Source organism: Boleophthalmus pectinirostris, unplaced genomic scaffold (genome assembly GCF_026225935.1).
Source record: "Boleophthalmus pectinirostris isolate CB_2022bp ecotype Guang Dong unplaced genomic scaffold, ASM2622593v1 HiC_scaffold_19, whole genome shotgun sequence".
NCBI lineage: Eukaryota > Metazoa > Chordata > Actinopteri > Gobiiformes > Gobiidae > Boleophthalmus > Boleophthalmus pectinirostris.
Genome location: NW_026571140.1, coordinates 3,902,597 through 3,922,815, shown reverse-complemented (window position 1 = coordinate 3,922,815; position 20,219 = coordinate 3,902,597). Strand labels below are relative to the sequence as shown.

Sequence of the window (20,219 nt, the reverse complement as noted above, 5' to 3'; positions counted from 1 at the left end):
GTGTTAGCCGCAGAGTGCTCCCGTAGCGCCCCCTAGAGTAGCCGGGCGGGGCTCACCAGCACTCACAGGGCTAGGGGGCAGTGTGTGTCTTGCAGCAGCCTCCTTCAGGCCCTGGACGTGCGCGAGTGTGTGTGCATGTACGGAGCAAACGTGCTGAGCCTGGTGCACAGCTCTCTGGTGTCTGCAGCCGCGGGGGCCGGAGCCACCGGCGGGGGCGCCAAGGAGCTGCTCATGACTCTGCCCTGTCCCTCTGCGCAGACTGTCAGCAAGTACAACTCCCAGTACCACAAGCTGTTCCCCGGAGTGCCCCCAGACGAGATCCTCATGAAAGGTACGGAGAGCGGGCACACAGAGCGGAGAGCGGGCACACAGAGCGGGCACACAGAGCGGGCACACAGAGCGAGAGCGGGCACACAGGGCGGAGAGCGGGCACACAGAGCGGGAGGGACATGTGGATGTATGGTACTTGACGTTTGGGGGTGTAACGCCTTTTTTCTGTCCTGTAATGTGACACAGAGTCCTGCATGGGTCCATTTTTGGAGACCTGTACCCATCCACACCCACACAGTACAGCACTACACCCGCCCGTTAACCCGTGATTATATCAAAGTTAAATCCACATCCGCTCGAACCTGTTAACATTCCACCCGTTATCCACCCATGCCCGACATCCCAATAATCCAGAACTAAACCAGAACTAAACCAGGATTAACCAGGCCTAAATCAAGACTAAACCAGGACTAAACCAGGTCTAAATCAGGACTAAATCAGGATTGAACCTACACCATGTCATTAGCAGATTATAAATATATACACGCCGCACCTGCTTAGTCCACTACATCAGGACTACATCAGGACTAAACCAGGACTACACCAGGACTACACCAGGACTACACCAGGACTATACCAGGACTACACCAGGACTACACCAGGACTACACCAGGATTATACCAGGACTAACCAGGACTAAACAGGACTACACAGGACTACACCAGGACTACACCAGGACTACCAGGACCCAGGACTACCAGGACTACACCAGGACTATACCAGGACTATACCAGGACTAAACCAGGACTAAACCAGGACTACACCAGGACTACACCAGGACTACACCAGGACTACACCAGGACTACACCAGGACTATACCAGGACTATACCAGGACTACAGGACTATACCAGGGACTACCAGGACTACACAGGACTAAACCAGACTACACCAGGACTACAGGACTACACCAGGACTACACAGGACTAACACCAGGACTACACCAGACTAAACCAGACTACACCAGGACTACACCAGGACTACACCAGGACTAACCAGGACTTACAGGACTACACCAGGACTACACCAGGACTATACCAGGACTACCAGACTACACCAGGACTACATCAGGACTACACCAGGACTACACCAGGTCTAACAGGACTACACCAGACTACCAGGACTACACCAGGACTTCACAGGACTTCACAGGACTAGGACTAAACCAGGACTATACCAGGACTATACCAGGACTAAACCAGGACTACAGGACTAAACAGGACTACACCAGGACTGCATCAGGACTACACCAGGACTACACCAGGACTATACCAGGACTACACCAGGACTATACCAGGACTATACCAGGACTACACCAGGACTACACCAGGACTATACCAGGACTAAACCAGGACTACACCAGGACTACACCAGGACTACACCAGGACTAAACCAGGACTACACCAGGACTGAACCAGGACTACATCAGGACTTCAACAGGACTTCATCAGGACTAAACCAGGACTAAACCAGGACTACACCAGGACTACACCAGGACTACACCAGGACTAAACCAGGTCTAAACCAGGACTAAACCAGGAGCTCAGCTGTAGAGTCGGATCTCCTCCGCTGATGGTTTTATGTAATAAAAACACTAAAGTCTCTCTCAGCCTGATCCATCGTTCCAGGGAAAGACGGGGAAATGTCTCTTGTTTCCAGGGCAGTGGACGTCCTGGATGCGCGTCATGTATTTTTCGTCATTCATTTGATTCACCTGACCCACTCGTCTGTAATCACTACTCACCCACATACCCAAATGTAAAAGTCCAAAACATTAAAACCCACCTGTTTCAGCAACTATTTACAGGTACCCGGTGCAGGACTCTGGTGTGACTCGCTTTTATAGGAAAATCCCCCAAAATATCTTCAAAAACAACTCAGCTCTACAATTTAGTTAAAAAGCCTTTTCCCAAACATCACATCATTTTTGGTGTAACTCTTTGAATCTTAGAGATTTTAACAAACTCTGCGGTGTGAATCCTCCTGTCACCCTGCTGGACATTCACTATACACAACTGTAATTGCCATGTCAGAAAATTCTAATAAATTACTTCACATGTCTATATTGTTGATTTAATAATTATATAACTGTCCCATCTTAGAGAATATCTTTTTAACAGTCAGTTGTTTTTTCTTTGGAAATACAGCTGTCAGATCGCAGAAGAGACACATGTTCATTTTTTTTTTTTTTTTCGAAAAAGGTTGAATTTTACAGAAATAAGAAAATGATTATTATTAATTTAGACTTGGAAGAAAAAACATGTATTTTAATAGTAACAGGGGTGGGCAATTATTTTTTCCATGGGGCCACATGAGAAACAGAAAATATTGTGGAGGGCCAGACCAAAATGCTTAACTTAATTTTGCATAATATTAATTGTATTTCTTAAAAAAAAACACACCTCTAAAACAAAAGCAATGCAGCTTTAGTCCATGCATGAGGTAAAATTATAAAATAGGTTTATTATGTAATTCCAAATGATCTTAAACAGGCCAGTCAGAGTCAAACAAATATGTGGCCCCAGAGCTGGACAAAGCCCAGGTCTGGGTCAGAAAGTCATTTAAAGTGATAACACAGAAAATGGGTGTACTCTCATGCACATACAGTGGGCCACTGTCATCATCGGGCTCTAATGGCAGTTTATATGGAATCAAAAGACAATCAGTGTACCTCTCAATAGACTCATCCAGTTTTTCTAAACAGAACACCCACATTCTAAAGCCAGGTACTGTTCTACACTAGCGTTAGCTTCCAAACATTAGTAAAACAACAAGCATTTGCCTACAAATGTGAAAATTCATGTTTCTATTTTGGTGTTCTATTCAAATGAATGGGATAGCAGGTCTAACACATCACTACTGCAAAGATCTGTACATGACTTTAGATCAGACTATATGTTTTTTGCATGGCCGATGCTGTTTGTTTACTACAAACCAGACTGGCATTTTTTCCTTTTTTAAGAGAGCTGTGTAGTTGTTTTTTCTGTTTTTGCAATGATCTCATCCCATTTAAATAATCAAATAAAGCTTTGTGCGTGATCTTTACACAGCAGGTCAGCCAAAACAAAATACAGGCCTGCTGGAGATTTAAAACTGATAGACAATAATACTCATAACACCAATAATATCACACATGCAATAACTGATTTATTACAGTAATAGAGTTTGGGTTAGAACGCCGAAATCAAACCATGTGTGGCATTAATAAAAACAATGTCAATAGTAAAAACGGACAATGAATAGTTTTTCAGTTTTCGATTTTGTGTTTAAATGAACAATGGAAAAAATGGATAACATTTCTCGTTGACGTGACTTCTGTGACTATGATGCCAGACTTTATAGACTGAAACAGGACTGATCCAGGTCCTGATCCAGGTCCAGGACCAGACCGGGACCAGAGCAGGACCAGATTGAGACTGAGCCTGGGACCAAAGTGGGACCATAGCGAACTCCGAACTTTGACTCTGAGCCTCCGCGGGGTCCGAGCCTGGTCTCAGTCTCAGTCCCGGTCTCAGTCTCGGTCTGGTCCTGGTCTGGTCCCGGTCCCGGTCTGGTCCCGGACCTGGATCAGTCCTGGTTCAGTCCGTATGCGGTGCAAAAGTCCAACATCGCAGTCACGGAAGTCACGTAAACGAGAAACGGCCGTTATCCGTTTTTTTCCATTCTTCATTTAAACACAAAATCAAAAACTGAAAAAACGAATCATTATCTGTTTTTTCATTTTGGTTTTGGAGACAAATAATGAAGAAATCAGTTGTTTTTTTGTTTTCTTACTTTTGGCTTTATATTGAAAAACGAATGAACGAATGATACACGGATCACTCTGGATTCATAAAACTGTAGTTACATTCTTAACTCTGGTTTTCTCTTGTGAACCCTCAGTGTACTCATGTGCCCTGCTCAGAGACATCCTCCTACAGGGACGCCTCTACATCTCCAGACACTGGCTCTGTTTCTACGCTAACCTCTTCGGCAAAGACATCAAGGTACATCTGACCCACCGACCGTTCGCCCAGCGGCTCCTCCATCTCCATCTGAGCGGAGACACGACCCGGGCTCGCTCCTTACGTTACCAGTAAAACGCCTCACAAACTCCCCATTGTTGAGCGCTGTGATAGTCTTACAGCGCACGTACGTCTCACAGCGATGCCAGTGTGAGGCGCTGCGTTATGGAGCTGACATTTCCACTGTGTCCTCCTGAGGCCCGAGTGACAAAAAGCTGCTTATTCCAACAGCATTCCTCACATTCACTGAAATACAAGACAGCCTCCTCCTCTGACGGGCTTTGTCACTGTCATTGTCCTGTGCTCCAACTGCACAGCAAATACTTTTCCTTGAGTCACTTTTGGAGGAAATATGTCTTTATATAATGCAGAATATATAATGCAGAATTGGGAGTAATAGAAGGCATTTTATGTGAATTTTATTGCCTTAATAATAGAAACAGGTTTACTGACTTGTTCAAAACATCAGAACTGATTTTATGCTGCTGGACATCCATCTTATAGTTTATTTATTTATTTATTTATTTGGCTTAGTGTTTTTTTTTTCCTCAAATGGTTGCAAGTTCACAGCAAAATTGGAGTGTTAAAATTGACTCTCACAGAATCAAGTTTAACATTTTCTCAGGGTTTATATGAGTCCAATTTGTTCTAGAGTTAATTTAACTTTTTTTTTTTTTTTTGAAATGTTAAGTAACACAGGACCAAAGTTCCTGTTTAACTCCGAAATCAAGAGTTGTATTCACATTTTCAGAGTAAATGGTTCACACTTTGTAGAGTTATCCTGATTTAGCTAAACAACACACAGAGGTGTTTTATTTTTACACTTTATTTTAGTTAATTTAAAATGAAATTATGAACAAAACTGGTTCAAACTGGTCTTCTCTTTCAGGACTTTGAAGTGGTGGGTGGGAGGTGCCAAATTAACACTAAGGGAAGTTGAATTAACACTAGGGGAAGCTAAATTAACTTCAACCATATCAACTCTGGCAAATAACATCAACTTGAACTCCCATTTCACTTTCAAATAGTTAAAATAACACTTTTTGTGTTAAAAACAACTCAAAATATTTCACCCTGAAATTTTAACCCTCCTCCACCCTTTTGTTGTATAATTACAGAGCTGTGGACTTGTCTAGGAGGTAGTAAAAGAAAAAAACACTTTGTACATACAGAATGAATCACTCGTAAACTAATGATGAACAAGACCATTAGAACATTAAACCATTAGAACATGGGAAACAACTCACGGCTGAAGTTGATTTTGCATAATATGTCTCCTTTAAATAAAATATGTGACTACTTTTTTACTTTGATTAAGTAAGACTCGCTTTATTTTGACCATTATAAATAATATTTCCCCCTAACCCTTTTTTAAGTCTGTGCTATTTTTGTAAAACACCTGAATCTCTTAGTCCACCACATGACTCTTGTACTGTGTGCTGCAGGTGGCCATCCCGGTGGTGTCTGTGAGGCTGGTGAAGAAGCACCGGACAGCAGGCCTGGTGCCCAACGGCCTGGCCATCACCACGGACACGGGGCAGAAGGTGGGCACAGGAGCAGGGCACTTTAAAAGGGCATTTCAAGCCAACATGTCCTCGAGTTTTATAGTATATTGTTTGTCTGACCTGTAGTTCATATAGTGTAGGTGTGTCAGAGATCACAGATATTACACCGTGTAACTCTTATGGGGGTGTACAGTCTACAGTCTACGGTGTTAGGAAAAATGAATCCTAGAGTGTTACAGAGGGAAGAGAATGTGGAGTCTGAGGCAGGAGGAGTTTATTTACCATCAGTCCAGGACCCGGTCAGTTTGAATACTCCACACTGCACGTAGAGGCCGGGAGACAGGTCCACCCCTCAGGATGTTTTTTGCTACCTTTTTTTCACAATTATTTCCTGTTCTCTTATATCTTGGGCCATCACGAGTTGATAGGGACCAACCTCAACTTGGCCCCGTTTGGTCTCAGGGCTGAAAAAACACTGTTTTTAAGAAAAGCTATTTGCAAAATGATGTAACTGTAAATATTAAGGTACTGTAACTGCATACATGGTCAAATAACCCTCAAATTTGACATGGTGCATCCTGACACATGGGGGAAACTAGCAGAAAAATATTTTGCTGCCTTTCTACTGTCAAATATCACCCCCAACATACACCAAAAGACAAAAAAATTTCTGTCCTATTGACAAATTGTAAGCAAAAGTGATCATTTTCAAGCATTATTATTATTCAAGTATTGGCTATTCAAGCCTGACTCTGCCTCCACACAGGAAGTTTTAAATAGGGATTAAGAAGGACAGCTTGGAGACAAAGTGGTCGAGATAAAATGAGAAGAGCACAGCAGAGCAGTTCTGTGAGACGAGGTGACCAAGAAAACTGAGAATGTTTGATAAATGATAAAAGTTGGATGAGGCCAAACGACAGAGAAATGTAACAATGAACTGGAGGCGTCCTTGCTAAGACTATGCAGTGTTCATACAGTACAAGAAATACTTTACAACTCATGTCCTCAATATTCTCTGGAGGTGTGATGCTAACTGGAGGCTCTGCTTTGTCTGAAGCTCTGTTAATCAAGTGGGACTTTAATCTGAGCTTTGTTTGAACTAGGGATGGGCATGATTAATCGATTAATCCATAATTGATCATTAAGAATTTCATCAATTACGTTAATTTTAATCGACAAACCAAATGTAGGTTGTTGTGTGTAGTGTGACCAAACAGGTGTGTACATGTGTCTCTGCATCAGAAGGAGCGAGACACAAACAGTGGGTCAGTCTGCAACGTACCAAAGCACAAATGTATATTTAACGATGATTTGTACAAAAAATTCCATGCTCTCCATTGCGTTCAGGACAAGTGTGAGTCCATGTGCACAGTGTATAAAGCAGCACATATGTTTCTGTGTCCAGTGGGAAAAAGTTTTACCAGGTGAGAGTCGCGCAATGTGGATGACGAGTCCCCACCTCCCTCCCCCCGTACGCTGTCCTGGTTTTGACAAACGCAAATCTGGTCACACTAACCTGTATTCACCTGAGTCATGTCTTTTAATCCGACAGAAATTGAACCGCATCAGCGACACAAGATCTGTAGTTTTATCTTCGCTGAGTTTATGCAAATTAGTGATGTGGTTTTAAGTTTTGTTTCTGTGAGAGTTGCGCAAAACTGAATTAAACACATTATAATGTCAAACGGATTGATGTGGCTCTAGAGTGGTTACGGTTTATATGTTGTAAAGTTGAATTTATTTATGCAGATTAGTGCAGATAGTAATAATAATGATGATCATTTTAATATAAAAACATTAATGATTAATCCCACAGTGGAGAGTTTTAAATCTCGTCTGAAGACCCACTTTTATTCTCTGGCTTTTAACACCGCGTGAGTTGTGTGGTCCTCTGTGTCTTTTATTTATTTTTATGTGTTTTTATTGGATTTACTGATTTAATTTATTTATTGGTTTATTTATTTCTATTCTATGATATAGTTTTATTTTTATTTTACTGTTTTTATTTTATTTTACTGGTTTTATTACTTTAAGACTAGTATTATTTTAGTAGTTTACTTTATCATCTTATTGTTGTTATTTTTTATGTGTTTGTGCAGCACTTTGGGAACAGTTTGTTTGTGAAATGTGCTATAGAAATAAAGTGGATTGGATTGGATTGGATAATCGATAATCGATCGTTAATTCTCCCGACGATCGATTAAGAAAATTTCATCGAATGCCCATCCCTAGTTTTAACACAATGTGACTAGAAAGAACTGACTTAAGCCCAATTTATGTTTGTGCCATCTGTGTCATGAGGCAGAGAGTTTGTTGACCAACGTGCACCTCTGAATTGTTCTAACTACACATTCACTAGCTAGAACCACACCGACAACAACATAGTGCGAAGAAGTTTATTGATAATGTACGAAGTGAGGCAGAGATGGTTGGGTTGAGACTATGGGTGGGGGCTCCGTCTCAATCTACAATTGGCCCAGCTGGAACGGGACCTCTCTTGTAGACAAAATAGGGGATGGCAGGGTGGGATCGAGTGAGCCGAGACAAACTGGGATGATGGGAAAGGCTGCTACATATAGGCGAGTTTCATTGTTGACAAAAGCGCGCGTTGCATGCTGGGAATTATTTTGGTCGGCGGCAAGAAATACTAATTCAACATGACGGACGGAGCGAGAAAGCACGTAAAGGGTATTGATCCCGGTTATTTATCCACTCTAACGGCAGAGGACCCAAGACCATTTGACCAGAAATTGGTCATAAGCATCGATGAAGCCAAATCACCCTTTTCAACCCCGACAGAGCCTGGACCAAACCAAACTTTCTGGTCAGAATCTCCAACTACCTGGACAAATATTCACTTGGGTGATATCCACAATGACTTGGTGGAAACTCCTGGGCCATTCACAGCAGAAAAGATGAAAACCTCCAAGAGTCTCGATGTGTTGTTGAACTTGTTGGAGTCCACGGTTTGTTAGGATCTTCTACGTTTGCTCTGCGAATGTTTGAAAGCCGTTTAATTCACCGTTAGTGGTTCTTTTCACTCAGAATACGAAAAAGACATTTTCCTTCTTCCGTGCTTCTATTTGTGCATCTGATAATGCAGCAGGAATTTACCATTATCGGGGATAAATACGCGAGGTTACGCACTGTGTTTGACGCTATCCTGTTTCTTGCCTCCGACCAAAATATTTCCCAGCATGCAACGCGGGCTTTTAATAACAATGATGTCAGTTGAAACTCGCCTATAGGCTTCTGGGAAATTCGAGGCGTGGTCGAGGTGAGTTGTGGTTCGCTGGTGAGAGGAGAGGGCGGCTGAGGCGTGGTCCTGCTCCTGAATCTCACTTAATCATATTAACCACATTTGAAACGATGCAGACAACAGGACAGACTCACGCAGACAATACGTGCTGTGATTGGTCCTCTCTACATCCACTCGACATACATTTACGGTACTCCACTTTCCCGCTTCATTTTGTATACACAAATGCCAGGTTTAAATCCTAGCCTCCTAGCGTTGTGGCGGTGAATTACTTCGTGGCGCAAAAATTGTGCGTTGAGTCAACACAGAACTATAATTTGGCGTTTAGTTGAAACTACGACAGATGAGCTGGGCCATGAACACTCATATTAAACACAGGCTCCTGAAAATGTGCTGTTTAAATCCATTTTGTATTTTTTCTTGAATTTTTCAGACTATTTTGGCAGTGCTTGCTATTGTGTGCATTGTGTCTCCATAGTAACTACTGAGCATTTTGCCTTGAGTGTATTCCCAAGGCAAAATGAATGAGCTGTACAAGTATCAGAGTATCAGTAGATTTGTGGAGTGATGATGATGCAACTTCTGGGTCCATCCAAAAACTTCACAGCTGATTTCTAACTTTGTTTTTGTTCCTTACTCATCAAACAAGAAACAGTTTACCTTTCAAAAGTGTTAAACCACAAACTGTATCAAATATATAAATCATGTAGTAATAATCTAGAACAACAAAGTATTACCAGTGTGTATCTCATTAAATTATCATTAAATTATGTCATTAAGTAGAAGTGTTAAATAAAGACTGTAAATGACTTGTTGCTTAAAAAAAAAAAAAAAAAAGAGGATATTGTAAAAATGTCTGATGGACCTGGAAGTAACGTCACATTTAACTTTATTCCCGTCACATTGTACTAGTACTTCTGTAATATTACACTGTGTGGGACATAGTTCAGGCTCAGTACCTCATAAACCAGTGTTCTGAGGGATTTGCGATGTGTTAAAAAGCGAATAAATGATTTAAGAAGTTAAACATTACTAAGTTGCACATAACTCTTTATATGGAGGAAGTGTGTGCTCACAACGTCAAAGCCTTTGGGAGCTGAGAGCCATAAAATACTTTGTACTTTTTAATGATATAGTACTAGTATATCTGCTCGCTCATGTCATGAATCCATATTATTACAGCAGCATCTGGATCTGCTCATGGATGCAAATGTTTTTTATATTAGAGGCAGTGGTGGAATGTAAGAAAGTAAAGGTATTTATTATTTAGGTCATTTATAATAGGTACTTTTTACTTTTACTTCGCTAGATTTGAGAGCAGATATTTGTACTTTCTACTCCACTACATTTTGAACAGGACTGAAAAGTAAAATTATTTTTTATTATAGTTTGGGAACTGCTGAGAAGCTTGAAGTGTTTATTTTTAAAAGGTCTGTCATTTTTGCAAACAAAAATATACAGATAAAAACTGCAAAAGCAAAAGAATTGATCTCTTGAACAAAATTCAGCACAAATCTGTATCAAAATCACTACATTTGAAGTTTTATTAGATCTCAAAATCTGCGAGAAATACTTTTACTATTTACTATTTAAATAGCTTGTGTTTTTTAGGATAGGAATGGTGGGACTCTAGCGACTATCGGCTTTTAATCTCCAGCACAGGCCGATTTTTTGTGTATATTTTTGTCGAAAAAATACACACAAAGTTTTATATTAACACTACGAAAAGAAAACTGCACAACTTCTCAAAGATTTGTGGTAAAAAAGAGATAGAGATGAGTTTGTATTAATTTTAAATTGCATAGTTTGAGGGAAATAATGAAAATCTGCTTTGCATATTAACCCAAAAATATCGGCGGAGTTTATCAACCATTTGCAACTTGTTCATATGGAGATAGGAACAGCAAAGCAACAGCATTTCCTTGTAGACCATCATGTAGCAGACCCTCCACCCGAAAAGTTACGCATTGCAGCTTTAAGTAGTTGACCTGACACTCTATTTATAAGGTACAAAAGGTACAAGATTGACACAAGTGTGGGATTACTGATCACTCTTGTCCTGGTTTGAGATATGTGGACTTGGTTTGGTCCTGGTCTAGTCTTGCTTTAGTATTTGTTAGTCCTGGTTTAGTCCTGTTTTAATCCTGGTTTAGTCCTAGTTAGTTCTGGTCTAGTCCTGATTCAGTTCTAGTTTGGTCCTATTCTAGTCCTGGTTTAATCCTAGTTTAGTCCTGGTTTAGTCCTGGTTTAGTCCTGGTTTAGTTCTGGTTTAGTCCTGGTTTAGTCCTGGTCTAGTCCTGGTCTAGTCCTGGTCTAGTCCTGGTTTAGACCTGGTTTAGTCCTGGTTTAGTCCTGGTTTAGTCCTGGTTAGTCCTGGTTTAGTCCTGGTTTAGTCCTGGTTTAGTCCTGGTTTAGTCCTGGTTTAGTCCTGGTTTAGTCCTGGTCTGTTTTAGTCCTGGTTTAGACCTGGTTTAGTCCTGGTTTAGTCCTGGTTTAGACCTGGTTTAGTCCTGGTTTAGTCCTGGTTTAGTCCTGGTTTAGACCTGGTTTAGTCCTGGTTTAGACCTGGTTTAGTCCTGGTTTAGTCCTGGTTTAGTCCTGGTTTAGTCCTGGTTTAGTCCTGGTTTAGTCCTGGTTTAGACCTGGTTTAGACCTGGTTTAGTCCTGGTTTAGACCTGTCTCCTGGTTTAGTCCTGGTTTAGTCCTGGTTTAGTCTGGTTTATTCCTGTTCTAGTCCTGGTTTAGTCCTGGTTTAGTCCTGGTTTAGTCCCAAGTTTAGTCTCTGTTTCGTCTCAGATTTGACGTGAAAGTTCTTGAACATTTGAATTCACTTTTTGATTCTAAATTTCAAAAAAGCGCTGAAGCCCTTTGCCCTTTTGTCAATGTTTGAGCAGTTTAAAACCAGATTTTAGCCCAACTCTTTTCTTTTATGTTAAATATTTATTAAACTTTTTGTGTCCAAATCCAGACCAGGTGCCCGTTGTGCAGTGAGCTTTAACCCGTGCTGCCCGTTGTGTTTCAGTACGTGTTCGTGTCGCTGCTCTCCAGAGACAGTGTGTACGACGTGCTCCGGAGGATCTGCACGCACCTACAGGTCTGCTCTCTCTTCTACACTCAAATCTATCAGGAGTATTGTTATTTGGTGTGATTATTTCTATTATTTGAACTGATTAGCAGGAGAATTTAAGTCAAGGCAAGAAAGTATGCTCAAAAGTTATAACATTATTTACATTATTTACAAGCGATAATAGTTTGAACCAGATCCCAATATATGCACTTGAAATTTGACTTATTTTGTCCAAGTCTGTCTCACTCATATAGCTTATTTCTATCTATTTATTTATATTTTTTCTGTTTAGAAATGTATACTAAGGCAAAATATGCCAACTCAGAAACACACAAAGTACATTTTTGCACAGTTTTGGTTCATATTAAGCAGCAACATATGGAAAGTTATTGTAAAAAGCTCTGGCTATGTAGTATTTTTGTATTTGTCATGTAAAAGTGCATGTTGTAAATGTTGTGTTTGTGTGAGCAGGTGAATGGGAAGAGCCTGAGTCTGAAGCAGCTGATGGAGGAGCCGGCCCTGTCCCTGGTCAGTCTGTTCTCTCTCTCTGTCTTCTATTGTCTTCTCTTTGTTCAGTGTCTTAACTTTTTATGGTAGAACTTTATTGTCCACGTTTACATTATGTTTTTTAATTCCAAATGAATTATTCTAAATTAAGTAGTTCGGAATTAAAGTATTCTCGTTTGAGTGTACATGGAAATAGGCAAGGCAAGTTTATTTGTACAGCACAATTCATACACAAAGTAATTCAAAGTGCTTTACAGAATAAGAAATACATTAAAATCATAATCAAAACAAATCAAAACATAAATAATCATGAAGATTAAAATTAAAAAAGAGGGAAATAAATTGGAGAGAAGAGTGCGGAATGAAAACCTTTCAGTTATTTGCACAGTTAAACAGAAATGTTTTGAGTCTGGATTTAAACAGCGTCACAGAAGAGTCTGTCTCACATGTTCAGACTGTTCCAGGTTTTAGCTGCATGAACCTGAAACTCTGACTCCCCTTGTTTAGTCGTGACTCTGGGCACCAGCAGGAGTTGGTCCCTGAGCTCCTCAGAGTGTGAGATGGTTCATATGACACTAACATGTCACAGATGGACTTTGGTGCTCGGTCATGGAGACACTTGTACAAGCAGAGCTGCTTTAAAGTCTCTGAGCCACAGGAGCCAGAGCAGAGACCTGAGCACAGGACGCATGTGCTCGTACTTATAATAATAATTCCGAATTGAGGTTTACATGGAAAACACGTTAAATCTCCTTTATTTATTCCACTCAACATCTGGGTGTCGGGAAGCATTCTGATTGGACAGAGACACCAACGTATTTACGTCGACACACACTTCAGTTGCTACCGACTTTTTTGTCATCTCCGTTTGTCTTTATTCCACGGACACAAACATGATCCAGTGAAGTTTAAGCAGCAGTTGGAGAATTCTTTTATCACACTTTACGTCTGTCAGCTGAGGAGGAGAAGGGAAGAGTGTCGGAGAAGGAGGAAGAAGACAAAGTGAGTGTGAGGCTGTTCTACCTCAGCCCACTCCCACATCCCGCTCACACATCCAAAGAGACGTGGATGAAAGTCCGAAGCCAGGACTGGTGGAGCCGGATCATCCAGATCGTGTCCGAAGCAACGAGCATGTGCTGAACAACCGGAAATATTTTTAAGAAGAATAAACGTTTACATGATCCAGAAATAAAATAATTCGGATTTAAAATCAGAATTAACCACCCACTTACTTCGGAATTAAGTTTAATTTCAAATCATCATTTTCATTAGGTATTAAGTGTTCACATGGTCTTTGTAACTCACCAACTCATAGCCCCATTTTGTCCAATCCAAATGTAAACACTCACAAGATCATTTTTCTCATGTGTTCATGATCTAGTGGCAATTTTGTCTCACGAGATCTTGTGGCGTGAGATCTTGACCCATCCATAATTGTTTAGTATCAGGCTTTTGTATATTTCTGGAGAATTGTCGTGTGGGAGCATTGGGTGACTTAGGCTTGTGGGCGGAGCCTTGCACAGAATCTTACATATCACCGTGAGGAGGGTTTGAATAGGGCCTGGGAAAGATCACTAGATTACTCAAACATGCATGGACAGTAGGGCTGGTTATCATTAAGGAGTTGCTGAGATGATACATACCTTAATACATAGGCCACGATACGATACATATCCTGATACTTAGGCCACAATACAATACGTATCTCGATACTTATGCCACGATACGATACATATCTCGATACTTATGCCACGATACGATACATATCTCGATACTTATGCCACGATACAATACATATCTCGATATTTAGGCTACGATACATATCTTGATACTTATGCCACAATAAGATACATATCTTGATATTTATGCCACGATACGATACATATCTCGATACTTATGCCACAATACGATACATATCTCGATACTTATGCCACGATACGATACATATCTTGATACTTATGCCACAATATGATACATATGTCGATACAATGCCCTTTCGATTCAATACGATATATTTCAAATCGATTTGATATGGTGCAACAAAAATAAAGGCTAAATCGTGACTGTGATACTAAAAGTGTTTGTTAAACCACTTCTTGTGCAAAGTTCATATGAAACACAAACATTTTAATCATCAAAACAGTGAAAATGTCAAAACTGTAGCACTGTAATAAAATAATTTTACAAAATACACCAAAAAATACTGTTGGTGATATACTGATACAGCAGCCTTCGATATTGATACTGTATCATCACATTAAACAATACGATATATCGATATTTTGATATTTTTGTACACACCTAATGGACAGGCATGTTTTTGATGAGGGAACAAGGTTACAACATAGCAGAAAGTTCCAAAAAGTTGATTATGCATAATACCCCTTCTTTGAGTTATATTATCCATCCATCTATCGTCTTTCACTCTCCCTCTCTCTCTTTGCCCTCCCTGCCTCTCTCATTTCACTCTTCCTCACCCTTTCCCTCTCTGTGGAGCTCAGACCTTCACACCGGCAGATGAGTTGATTCTTGCATCTGCACAGCAAAAACTGGAGCCTTAAAATTTCAGGTTAAAATATTTCAGAGTTGTTTTCAATACAAAAAGTGTTATTTTAACTATCTGAAAGTTAAATGGGGGTTCAAGTTGAGAATTGATATGGCTGAAGTGAATTCAACTTCCCCTAGTGTTAATTTGGCTCCTCCCACCCACCACTTCAAACTCCCGTGAGAGAAGACCAGTTTGAACCAGTTCTGTACATCATTTCATCTTAAATTAATGCAAAAAAAAACCCACGTCTGTACATTGTTTAGTTAAATCAGGATAACTCTACAAAGTGTTATCCGTTTACTCTCAAAACTCTTGATTTTGGGGTTAAACAGAAACTTTGGTCCATTGTTACTTAATGAACGTTTCCAAAAAACATTACATTAAAGGTTGTATAGAGGATTTTTTAAGGGAAGAGAAATACAGCGACCGTCCTTTTTCAAATGTTGTGCATGCGTGACACCACCTTCCTCCTCCACAGCTCCTCAGTAGAAACACCTCCTCCCGCCGCTTTACTCTAGAAATCACGCTTGTTTACAGCCAGCGCGTTCAGAATTACTGTTGAAGTGACCTGTCTAGAAACAATTTAGCGACCGACGTGTTTTCAGTTTTAAGACCCTTCGTCTGCTTCAGTCGCTCCATCGCTGGAAGAAATCTCCAAGAATCACCTCAGTTTGGCTTCGCTCCTTTTCCGCTCCTCTTCTTCTTTCAGCGACCTCAAAAATGGACTTTCTTTGGCAACGAACTGGTCGTGGATTCTCATCCACCGTCGCGACAGACTTTGTGCGAAACGTGAGGAAGCTACAGTTTGAAAAAGCCTCTAAGAACCGCTGCATAAACCACGTAATCCCCGCGCGTAGGGAGTTTGATTGACAACCTAACAGCCAATAGATAAAGAGGGAGCCTCGTTATTTATTGGCTGATGTTTATCTGGCCTCACTATGTCCACAGTTGATAGATTTTTATTGTTTTTTTTTTTTTGGTCATCATAATTACAAGGCTGCTGTGTTTCTGTAATGGTATTTTAAACTTTCACTGACAATTTGAAACTAAAACAAAATCCTCCATACAACCTTTAACTCTAGAACAGATTGGACTCATATAAACCCTGAGAAAATCTTCAAATTGATTCTGTGAGATTCAGTTTTTACACTTGACTTTTTTCTGTGTCTGGTGTAAGGTTGTGGAGGAGATGTTATCAGAGCTGTGTTCTTACAGTGTCAGTCCTGTCACAGAGCTGCTTTCTATAATTACAGTGTGTGCACAGAACACGGCCTAAACTTAGCTCACAATACTGCGCCTGTTCACGGTCCAGTGCACAGTCTGTTACGAATTCTTGTAAGTCAGAGTAATATCAGTATATATAACGTTTGAGAGCTTTAAGAAATATTATACTGATACTTTGCAGCTCGTGGCATCTCCATTCCCTGTGGCATGTTAACCGTAGGTACTACACTGTCTGAGGCTTTGTTAGACTTTAGTTTGAGCTTTATTTGAACACAATCTGACCACAAAAAACTGACTGATGGTAAAAATAATGTACAAGGCAAAAAGGTCAGAGTCTGTATAACAAGGAAAAGTTTTTGTACTTCAGTTTGTGGGTCAAAATCTCAACCAGGACTAAACCAGGACTGAACCGAGGATTGAACCAGGAGCACTGAACCAGGTCTAAACCAGAGCTGAACCAAGTCTAAACCAGAACTGAACCAGGTCTAAACCAGAGCTGAACCAGGTCTAAACCAGAACTGAACCAGGTCTAAACCAGAGCTGAACCAAGTCTAAACCAGAACTGAACCAGGTCTAAATCAGAGCTGAACCAGGTCTAAACCAGAACTGAACCAGGTCTAAATCAGAGCTGAACCAGGTCTAAACCAGAACTGAACCAGGTCTAAACCAGAGCTGAACCAGTCTAAACCAGAGCTGAACCAGGTCTAAACCAGAGCTGAACCAGGTCTAAACCAGAACTGAACCAGGTCTAAACCAGAGCTGAACCAGAAACCAGAGCTGAACCAGTCTAAACCAGAACTGAACCAGGTCTAACAGAGCTGAACCAGGTCTAAACCAGAGCTGAACCAGGTCTAAACCAGAACTGAACCAGGTCTAAACCAGAACTGAACCAGGTCTAAACCAGAGCTGAACCAGGTCTAAACCAGAGCTGAACCAGGTCTAAACCAGAACTGAACCAGGTCTAAACCAGAGCTGAACCAGGTCTAAACCAGAGCTGAACCAGGTCTAAACCAGAGAACCAGTCTAAACCAGAGCTGAACCAGGTCTAAACCAGAGCTGAACCAGGTCTAAACCAGAGGTGAACCAGGTCTAAACCAGAACTGAACCAGGTCTAAACCAGAGCTGAACCAGGTCTAAACCAGAGCTGAACCAGGTCTAAACCAGAGCTGAACCAGGTCTAAACCAGAACTGAACCAGGTCTAAACCAGAGCTGAACCAGGTCTAAACCAGAACTGAACCAGAACCAGAGCTGAACCAGGTCTAAACCAGAACTGAACCAGGTCTAAACCAGGACTAAACCAGGTCTAAACCAGAACTAAACCAGGACTGAACGAGGGCTAAACAAGAACTAAACCAGACCTAAACCCGGACTTAACCAGGACTAAACCAGAACTAAACCAGAGCTGAACCAGGACTAAACCAGGTCTAAACCAGAACTAAACCAGGACTGAACGAGGGCTAAACAAGAACTAAACCAGACCTAAACCCGGACTTAACCAGGACTAAACCAGAACTAAACCAGAGCTGAACCAGGACTAAACCAGGTCTAAACCAGAACTAAACCAGGACTGAACGAGGGCTAAACAAGGACTAAACCAGAACTAAACTAGGTCTAAACCAGGACTAAACCAGGTCTGAACCAGGTCTAAACCAGAACTGAACCGAGGACTAAACCAGGACTAAACCAGGTCTAAACCAGAGCTGAACCAGAACTAAACTAGGTCTAAACCAGGTGTAAACCAGGTGTAAACCAGAACTGAACCAGGTCCAAACCAGGACTAATCTTGGACTAGAACTTGGAATCTAGGATCACCCTGAGCCCGTGGAACAGGGTATCTGCAAGGGTGTCTACTCCCAACACTGTCTATCTCCATGGAGACCAAACCAGACCAAGTTACAGGCCAAGTCTGTGGAGAGGCGACCCCACTCACAGTCAGAATGTCTGTTTTTCTAAGTATTTTTGAGCTATAAATCCTCCTGTAATTGAATAAATGTAAGGTAGAGCTGTTTAATGTCACACTGTGAAACATTCCAGACATATCCATAGAAATATTGCAGCATTAACCTTTCCTAAGTGCGACCTTTCACATTTTCATCTCTCTGTTGTTGTGTTTGTCCAGGACGAGTTCCCAGCTGCAGACGAGTTCCCTGTGGTGGATGAGTTTCCCTCGGTGTTGAAGTGGAGGAAAAGGCCGTCTGTAGTGACCGTGTCCTCCTCGCTCCCCGACCTGCTGGGCACCTCCACGGGCAGCCTCTCCTCCCCGGACGCCCCCTTCACCCCGGAGACGCCTCTGGAGGGTGAGTACCTATGTCCACTGTGATGTAAATCCATATAAGGTTTTTGCAAAGTCGTCCTAAAATCCAAAGACAGAAGAAGCAGTGACAGGGAGCTGTGTGTGGAGGTCACTGACAACATGTTAAACACACTAGATCTACACACTGCAAAAAAGCTGGGCCAAAATGTAAGATATAAACACTTAAATCTATCAGAAAATGACTTAAAAGGAGTGAAATCATCTGTCCATGCAGCAAGAACATTTTACCTGACAAGTTTTCTTAAAATAAACGACCTCTAATACAAAATTGAAAAGCTGAGGCACTCACAAAAGTACAAAATAATGAAAAGCCTTGAATAGCACATGGCAGATAAAATCACGCCAACGCGTTTCGGTCCTTTGGCCTTCATCAGTGCAAACTCGAGATGGTTGTCACAGTGCAGATTTACCCTGCGTTGGATTATCCTTCTGAAGTTGCCTAGCAACACTCGTGACATGGCAATTTTCCTGGGACTTGGACCTCGGTGGTGGAAAAAGTAGAGCGAGCAACGATTCTGAGTCAGAATCCAAGATGGCTACGATCACTGTGACGTAAATGTGAATTGTTTTCATTGTGTTTGGACACTTTGGAGGTTTCAGTGACAATTTCAGTTACTCGTATCACTGCAGTACTTCACAGCGTCCGTATCTCTGCCTGTGGGTTTGGGAGTCGTGTTGTGGTGAGGCCAAAATTGGACAAATATTTGATTTAATGAGCGTTAAAGTCCATAAGGTTGTAACAGAAGAGAAATCATAACATAAAATGAAGTGCAAAGTTCAAACATTAGTTATAATCATAATCCACGTAGTCCGACACATAAAACAGAATAATAAGTTTCAAACTCGGACGTGATGTCAAATCTGAGGTGCAAGTGAGTGTCGGAAGAGAATTGAACGCAGGGTAAAAGTTAGAGGTGTAGGTCACATGTTCAAAATGGGCTGGCACACAGTCCCCTGGTGCATGATGGGATATGTAGGCTGAACACATTTTAGTGACAAGCTATTAAAACTACAAGATATAAATGGTACAATTTCCAGCAACCAATACATAGAAAAAATACATAGTATAAAAATATATATAGTGCAAAAAAATACAAAAGTGCTACAGATAAAACATGTTTAATTTGTACAATATATTAGAGGTCTAATCTTAGTTTCATGGAGACAAAGATGTTCAAAATAGGAATAGATTGCACATTTAAAACTCTCCACTGAGTCCTGGAAACTGGGTGGCCTTGAGAGTGGAGCTAATAGTTTTTTCAGTCTATCTCCTCCTCTTATTGTTTCTTTAATATGTTCAATTGCACAGATTTTTGTTTTTTACAGCTGCCATGGTCATCGTCTTTGTAACACATGGCCTGTTTTTCAGTTTGCGTTTTGTTCGGCTGATGTAAAAAGAACCGCATGGGCGTTTGAGTCGGTATAACATGTAAGTGGTGTTACACTGAATGAATGTCCTAAT

The 20,219-nt window shown here is 41.1% G+C and overlaps 1 protein-coding gene across 3 annotated transcripts in view; it reads left to right on the top strand.

The window, feature by feature from the left end:
• gramd2aa (GRAM domain containing 2Aa) overlaps positions 1–20,219 on the top strand; it is a 49,357-nt gene that overhangs the window by 5,062 nt on the left and 24,076 nt on the right. For all 3 annotated transcript variants that reach the window (XR_008632324.1, XM_055154864.1, XM_055154865.1), the window contains exons 2-7: positions 259–331; positions 4,211–4,314; positions 5,778–5,876; positions 12,119–12,190; positions 12,635–12,691; positions 18,563–18,740. Coding sequence is in view for 2 of the 3 variants with exons in the window: in XM_055154864.1 (XP_055010839.1) it covers positions 325–331; positions 4,211–4,314; positions 5,778–5,876; positions 12,119–12,190; positions 12,635–12,691; positions 18,563–18,740 (517 nt within the window). In the remaining variant the exon portion in view is untranslated. The remainder of the gene's footprint in view (positions 1–258; positions 332–4,210; positions 4,315–5,777; positions 5,877–12,118; positions 12,191–12,634; positions 12,692–18,562; positions 18,741–20,219) is intronic.